Source organism: Atta cephalotes (assembly GCF_000143395.1).
Source record: "Atta cephalotes unplaced genomic scaffold scaffold00009, whole genome shotgun sequence".
Taxonomy (NCBI): domain Eukaryota; kingdom Metazoa; phylum Arthropoda; class Insecta; order Hymenoptera; family Formicidae; genus Atta; species Atta cephalotes.
Genome location: NW_012130073.1, coordinates 4180789 through 4189179, shown reverse-complemented (window position 1 = coordinate 4189179; position 8391 = coordinate 4180789). Strand labels below are relative to the sequence as shown.

Below are 8391 nucleotides of genomic sequence, written 5' to 3'. Positions count from 1 at the left end.
GCGATAAAGTCGCATTTTTACTCTACACGGAAAGGAAAGGAGTATCTTTCTTGGAGTTGTCATTTCGTATTATCGACTCTTCTGTTCGAAGAAATTACAAATGAAACACAGAGAGAAGTATAGAAACACCGTAAACTTTCGGCCGCTTTTACTACACATTCTTGATTCGTAATCACGCCTCTCTCGCTCGATGCTCCTAAATTAATGATCGGCGTTTATGTATGTATACAATCGTCCGCCAGTCGCTTTCACATGTATTTCTACAATATTGCTTGACGTATAATGGGATTATAATGAGGGATCGTAATATCGCGAGTTTAGAGAAGCAAGGTCGGCGCTGAGAGAGAGAGAGAAAGAAAGAGAGAGAGAGAGAGAGAGAGAGAGAGAGAGAGAGAGAACGGTATCACTCGTTCATATTTGCACTTGAGACAGTTTTTCACTTTCATTACTGTTTTGCCTGTGCGTGAATACATTCATAAACAACACTGTCATTGATTCGCGTTTCAGGAGAGGCAAACTATTATCAAGGGATATTCCCGATGATGAAAATCGTTAAGACAAATCTTATATCTAAGAAACAATTATATAAATAAGTAAATAGCAAATTCATCAAGATAGGATTAATTAATTGTTGCTTAATAAAGTATTAAATTTAATGATAGCAAGTGTAATTAACTTCGATTAGATATCTATACTGCTAACTTTGTTTGTTTGTATTTGTTTAACTTTGTGACACACACGAGTGATAAGAAGTGAAAGAATCGACTAGATCCAAAGTCTTTTTCCATGTCTCGTAATTGATTGTCTTTTGTTTATTTTCTACCTTCGCAGGTTTTCCATTTGTCGAAAACGAACATATTACATGGGACAAATTGCGTCAAATGATGATCACAAAAGCTTTGTTATTGCCAGTAAATTCTATCTCGAGGAATCTCGGGATGGAGCATTGTCACCCCACGTGATTTCCGCGCGATAGCAAATTAAAAGAAGAATCATTTGATTGTTGTATAGAGCTCGGCTTCGACCGGTGGTACGGAGGGGTCTAGTCCTGCCTCTAGCCCTGCCTCGGCCGCGAGTCTTACGATGGCTGCGCCGAAATACGGTACGCTGGTACCGAACCGTATTTTCGTAGGTGGCATTTCGGCCAGCACCAGCGAAGCGGAGCTAGCTCAGGTTTTCTCGGCCTATGGCAATGTCAAGGCCACGAAAATTATATCGGACCGCGCTGGCGTGTCAAAGGGTTACGGTTTCGTCACCTTCGAAACGGAGGAGGAGGCTAAGCGGCTTCAACAAGAGGTTTGTAATTGATGATCATGTCTCTTCGATAAACAATCGGTCCATTCCTTTATTCACCTCTTTCATTTGTTCCAGGCTGAATGCATCGTCTTGAGAGAGAGGAAACTCAACATAGCGCCCGCAATCAAGAAGCAGCCCTTCTCCAGATCTTTTGACGGTAGTACCGGTTCGCCTCCTTCCGTGCCTACAAGTACTTACTATTACGCGAACGGTATGTAATTCTTCTTCTTCTTGATTATGGATTTCTGACACTTTGAGTCACATTTACTACGGTTTAAATCTTTCAGTTTATATTACTTATACAATACTTGACGCTCATTTCTCCAATGGACGTATCTTATTGTGCCAAGTTATTTTGAATTTTTGATTTGGATATTTATAATTTTGACTTGTGTTTATTACTAGATATTCTTTTATTTAAAATTTTATTTTTTTTACACGTAATTAGAAATAAAGAATATTTTTGTAATAACGCATGTTGTATTAAATGAACAAAAGTTAATATTAAGAATAGGTTTTTAAGAAAATTTTATAAAATTTCTTGATTTGATATATTTTGTTTATTTATTTAGGAATGTTTACATAGCTGATTAAAAAATTTTATTTGAAACTGATCCTGATTTATTGCAATTCACAGGGAACTTTGAGATACTTTGCATATATTTTTCATGCAACAATATTATGGATGATTGAAGAGTGCAGAGATCGCGTTTCTAATTTCTCTCCTCCTTTGCCTGTATGTGTAGGTATGGGTCTGGCTTATCAGAATGGTATGACATTCTATAACACGGCAGCTGCCGCACCAGCGACTTCCATCGCTCCACCTACGGATCCAGGAACGATTTATCAAGCTACAGGAGTGTTTGGTAAGCATTACTCGCATATATATAATCTTATAGTCTAGAAATGATTGCAACAAAATCTAAGGAATTCTACGAATTTTTGTTTATCGATATACATAAACAAAATATTCGAGAGATCGAATTTTGTTATGAGTTCCTTTTGTAAATATAAATACAGTCTTACAGAGTCTTAAAATAGATCAAGATGTGATCACGCTAATCATTCATTTTATTTCATAATCATTCGTTCATTTTACAGGTATTTTAATTTATTAATTTTCATTTACATACTCAGGGCCTCAAGCTGCTACCGGACATCAAACGTTTGCTCCTGTGATGTATCCATGTCCGGCCCCATCATTGTATATGCCACAACAATATCAATATTCTCCTATGCCGGTACGTAAAATAATATCGATCATTGCCCTGATTAATTTTTTTCATACTTCTATGTCTTCGACTCTCCATTTAGATGCTCGTGGGTTTCCCCTCACACGTACATATAGATCCTAGCATAAGATCCTGACCGTCTTTGTCTGTATTTGTATTTTTATTAAACGGTACATATCGGTTACGGTTTGACAGACAAACGGTCTGATGGGAGAAGCCATACCACCGGCGTTTCTACCCAACCCTCAGCAAATGCCTACTTACGTTCTTCTCGACGCTATACAGTATTGAGGTCTAAAGGTATAAGGTCTAAGCTAAACGACTGGCATGTTGCTCTTTTTGAGCAGTTTACTTTTCTTTCTCCCCTTTTTCCCAACCTTTCGATGCATGGCTTGTTGATGCATGTTCTTCATCGTCTTTTTCATGACCTGTACTTTGTATTCATCGACTCATATTAATCTTTGACATTCACATATTCCCATAATCACAGTATTCTATAAATCTAAATGTATAACGAAAATTAAGAGCGCACATTTATAAATATCTATGAATATATAACAAGAAGATAAAAATTTAATAATATATGATATGTTCTCGATAGTTATAAATATAATTCTCTTTATATCTATATAAAGTAGACAGTAGAATATATCTATATAAATAATAACTCTCTATAATAACTAACTATAAGCAGTTATAAATATAATAAATGTGATAAATTAGTCAGTATATAAAAATAAATAGAAGATAAATAAAATAAAAGATAAAGAAGATAAAGCTGACATGGTGAATCATAATAATAATTTCCAGTGAAACGGTTGTAACGATATCGATAATAGGATAACAGTATTTTTAATCGTGTCAAAATGATAAACACGTATTAATCATCTTTGCAATCATTTGAAGTAAAGTCATAGCCATATAAAAAGAAAAAATAGATTATAAACTATCAGTTTCAGTAGCGTTTAAACATATCTTAGATCTATTTATTTGGCCTCTAATTCCTTATCTCTCTCTTTCGCTCTTTTTGTTTTATTCCCTTTCTCTTTTCTTTTTCCCAACTTGTTTTAATTTTTATTACAACTCTTGTTGATATATTGTGATTAAATGTTATGATAGAAATGTCAAGGTGCTTATTGATTATCTGTTCAGCATGTTTGTTTGTTTCATTTCTCATTTCATTTTTCTAGAATGACACGAGTTGCACTTAATGCAGACGCGAATCCGAAAACACGTGATCGTTTTGCACGTATTATTTAAGTGTTACTATAATATTATTTTAACAGGGCAATTTCTCTCGAATTCTGTGAAACTCCACGCTTAGAAGAATAGAATATATGAAAATCTTTTTATAGACAATCATTGACAATAAAATTATTATAGGCATGTACACATTGTCGTTTAGGATGATTTCTTCTTTCTTATGTACATGAGATGCAAATAAAGTAAAATAATTTACTTTGCGTATTGATAATTTGCAAATTGATAAATTGTAGATAGTTATGCCATGTAACGATTAACGCTTCACCAGTATAATAATTGATTTGACTAGTTTCTTAAGCACATTACAATCTTTTCTAACTTGGAATGGATCTAGGAAATGACACATCGTTATTTGGAAGCAATATATGAATTGAGATCTTTTAATCACCTTCGCTTGACTTTTATATGATTACAATTATTGATTTGTCACTATCATTACAATAAAAGTATTCTTGTGAATGTTAGTTAATTAAGATTCAATCAATATATCTTTTTATTTTTCTAAATCAAAATAATAAAACGTTTATAAAAATGATAATCATATTAAATCCTTAACAATTATAATATTGCATATGAATAATGAATTTATTTTCCATTTGATACTGTTTTTATATAATATAGCTTATACGAAAAATAAGTACATATATCTTTATGAATGCTATATATATAGCATTTACAAAGATTTATATATATATACCGTGTATATTGTCTTGCTGGATAAATAATAAATGAGTTTATTGAAACACATTTCTATTTTGCTTGTTGATATATGTTAAAAACGGGATTAGAGTAAAGAAATGAAACTCATTAAAGGATTGACCAACATTTACGAGAACGGCTATCATAGATGTGACTCTGCAAAATATTCGATATTCTGTACAAAGAGCTTTTTACAATGACGAATATCTAAAGATTTTTCCGTCTCTGTCTACAGTACGAACCGTACTACGCAGGAGCGGCCGCCGGAGCACCTCAGTACTTGTACGCTGCTACTGGCAATTCGCCAAGCAACACGAATAGTGGTGGAGGTGGCAACAGTTCTGGCAGCAACGGCAATAACGGTACAGGAGCTACCAGCCCACCGACGGGCCCACCGCCACCTCTTCCACCACCGCATCCAACGCACTTTTATGCTCCTGCCGCGCCTGCTCCACATCATCATCCACCTGTACCAACGGGCCCTCCTCCCCCGGCGCAGGTGGATCATTTGTATTATCCTTTTGCGGCTGGCCCGCATCCCGCGCCGCCGCCGCACGCACCTATGGGATTGACCGAGCAGCAGCTGTTGTTGTATGCTACGGACGCTACTTCGTGCCAGCAAACCTCTGCATCTGATAGTCAGGCTCCACAAGAGGTAAGTTTCTCTCTTATCTAACTGCAATCGATACCTTTTCGACTAATGCACGTTTAGCGATTTGTCTCCGCGATGTGTCTTTGGCGCCGCTTCCAAATTCCACAAGAATATAGCTGCTCGCCATTGAGTTGTCATTCTTATTTCTAAAACAGTAATGCATGCGTTAGTAGTCATTATTAATGAAATATTGATGGTTATCATTGAAGATTTATTTGATCACATTGAGATCAGGATTATACTCGAGATCAATTATAACAAATTGCCATAAATATGTTTATTGTTAAATACATGTTTTATCAGGCAATGTATTAAAGTTAGGCAGGTATTATTCTATAAAATAAAATCGTAGGATTCACGTTCAACGCCAAGCCACTCGGAGCAACCGCACAGCGAAGTGCAACAGGCTGCTTCAGGCTCACCGGCAACACCTCTGCTGCCCCTAATGCCCGTCAAATTCCCTATGTCCGGTCGTTACCATACTAATTACCATCCGATCACGATACACACGTCGCACAGCGCGCAAAATGACAGTGAGGACTGCACTGCCAGTCCGATGCACTGTCGCATCCTCTATCACCCAACCGTATACATTCCGCACACACACCCGCCACCGCCATACACACATCACAACGCGTCTGGTACCGCTAGTCTTCTGCCGACACCGTTTTCGCCCTTGCCGCATCAGTCCGGTTACGACAACAGCAATGCGAAGACATATGGTCACAATTCCAGAGATTGCAACAAGTACTCGAGCGGTCAGGGTAACAATTTACGCGGCCAGGGGAGTCAGAATCATGGCTATCCATTGGCACACCACAATACACACGGCAAATCGCAGAGCACACACGGCGGTACACAGTCACACAACAAATGTAGTGGAAACGCGGCGGACGGATCGCACAAATATCCGACAATAGCGATGTCGTCGCGATTGCCGGTACAGTACAATAGGAGAACGGCTGGATCGAACGTGGGCTCGTCGGCGATCCTCAGGTCCGGCGGCGGCTACGCTTCGAATCAGGCTGCGCACAAAGTCAATCACAATACGTCCAACTACTCGTATTCGACGAATGGACGCGTGAGGCACTGCGGTGATGATCAGTATTACGAGATCAACAAATCGCAAATGACCGGTGGTTATGGCTCAGGTCGTAAGAATTGCCTCTCGAGTAGCAACAATAACAACTACAGAGGAAGCGCCGCCCGGTTAGATATACACGGAAATGACAACGGTCGGCCTAACAACGATACGATTCAGACGGACAGCGTCGTCGTCACGAGCACATCGACGACGCTGTCATCTCGTCTGTCTCCATCCGAACGGATAAACGCGGACGCGTCCAACACTCAGGAGAAGCCGGCGAGCCCACCGCCAGCTCCGTACTCACCCATGACACGGCCTCTTCCAACTCTCTCCCCGCCCACTCTTCAGGTCCAGTTTTATGCTCCGGCTCAGAATCGTTATCAGCCATCTTCCATGCCCCTGTCCCAAACACAACAGCAGCAGCAACAACAGCAGTCCGTCGGCAATCAACGCAGCCGGTATTCCGTCGGCCAGGCGTTATCGTCCACCAACCGGAAGCCGTCCGACAAATATTCAAGCACCACCGGCTCGCAGACGACGATGCTGCGACAGTCCAAGTATAAGATGAACGGTATAATGCAGACCACGGCCACAGCGGTGACAGGCAAACTCGCCGACGATGCTCTAGGAGGCGCCGGCGATGGTCCTGGAAGATTACCGATAACGCCACCCGGTACGCCGCGGACGGCTGGCCATCCGGCAGCTGGTGATCAGCTGAGCGACACGTGCCATCAGATGCAGGCGCTGACTCTGTAGACGCTTCCTATCCTTTCTTTGTTCTCTTTGCCCTCTTCGTAATAAAAGTAAATATTTATCTTATAAAAGTCAAGAGAGACCACGCGCGACCTAAGACGGCTGCAAACTGTGGAAAACAGTTACGGAAATCAAGACGCGACATATATACATACATAAATACACACTCATAAATATTTATATATATATATATATATACATATATATAAATATATACACATGCTACGGTATAATTTCTCTGGTGATCTCAGACTCGACATGCTAAAGACATTCTGTAGAAATGAAATTTTTCCCAGTTCGATCATCATAGTTCGCTGCGATCGGTTGAGCGGGATCTAAATGAAGGATTATCATATGAATACGTGCAAAGAACGATATATTATTAATTACATATATATATATATATGGAGGGAAAGAAAAAGATAGATGTATCTAAAAAGGAACTAATTGTTCTAGATACAACTACCTTTTTCTCTACTGTAGCAAAGAATTAACAAAGATAAAACTCTTCTATCTTAATGCATACACACAAAACACACGTATACACACAGATATATATTATACGATACGTCATTTACATATATATATATATATATATCTACGTTATATAATATACATATATATATATCTATTACAATATATCCAATGTTATATGCGTGATAGGCTCGACAAACCATGAATCTCGCGAGCAAGGCTAGATTAGTTAGCAAAGATAGAACCGAAAGAAAAAAAGGAGAAAATAACGTTGTTATCGTACAAAGACGATGTGTTGTCATGTGTTCAAAAACAAAAAAAAGATGATGAAAAACAAAGCAGAAGGGTAACAGGGAGGCGAGATAGGGTTGATTTCATAAACGGTTGCTCAAGGCACTGCCACATCTCCATGATTTTTCGTTTTCTATTCCTCGTAGACCACGGGGGTATTATCCGTACTTATAGTTTCTCTCTCTCGTTAGAGTAACCGTGAATCTATATTTCACCGCGTATTTCGAATATAGAGCGGACTAACAACTGGATTCCGTTATGCCTTTCGTTGAAAAATTTCCGCGCTAAATGTTGTACATGTTGTAGCTGTTAAATACCGAGGGAAAAAAATAATAACCGAGACCCAAGTACGAAAGATGAGCGCCTCGTATACCCAAGTGAAAATAAGATAAGATATTAAAAGAAGAGAGAAATAATAATAATGAATTAAAAAAAAATGTGTCGGCTGTGAGCTTCCAAGCAAATAACAATAATTAAATTATTATAATATTAAAGGTTAAATAATATTCTACCTAATTGTTACGAAGGTGGATTTCTTTTACTTGTAAATGTGAAACAAATTTGTTATCTCGTATCTCGCATACCGTAGCTATGATTGTCCATTCGAGAGAGAGAGAGAGAGAGAGAGAGAGAGAGAGAGAGAG

At 38.6% G+C, this 8391-nt stretch overlaps 1 protein-coding gene across 1 annotated transcript; it reads left to right on the top strand.

The window, feature by feature from the left end:
- Window positions 1–293: 293 nt before the first annotated feature.
- On the top strand, window positions 294–6985 carry LOC105627639 (atrophin-1-like). Its single transcript, XM_012208918.1, has 8 exons — window positions 294–330; window positions 832–911; window positions 1012–1296; window positions 1372–1507; window positions 2043–2162; window positions 2434–2537; window positions 4726–5145; window positions 5495–6985. Exons 1-8 carry the CDS (start codon window positions 294–296, stop codon window positions 6983–6985), a joined length of 2673 nt encoding a protein of 890 aa, XP_012064308.1.
- Window positions 6986–8391: the final 1406 nt, after the last annotated feature.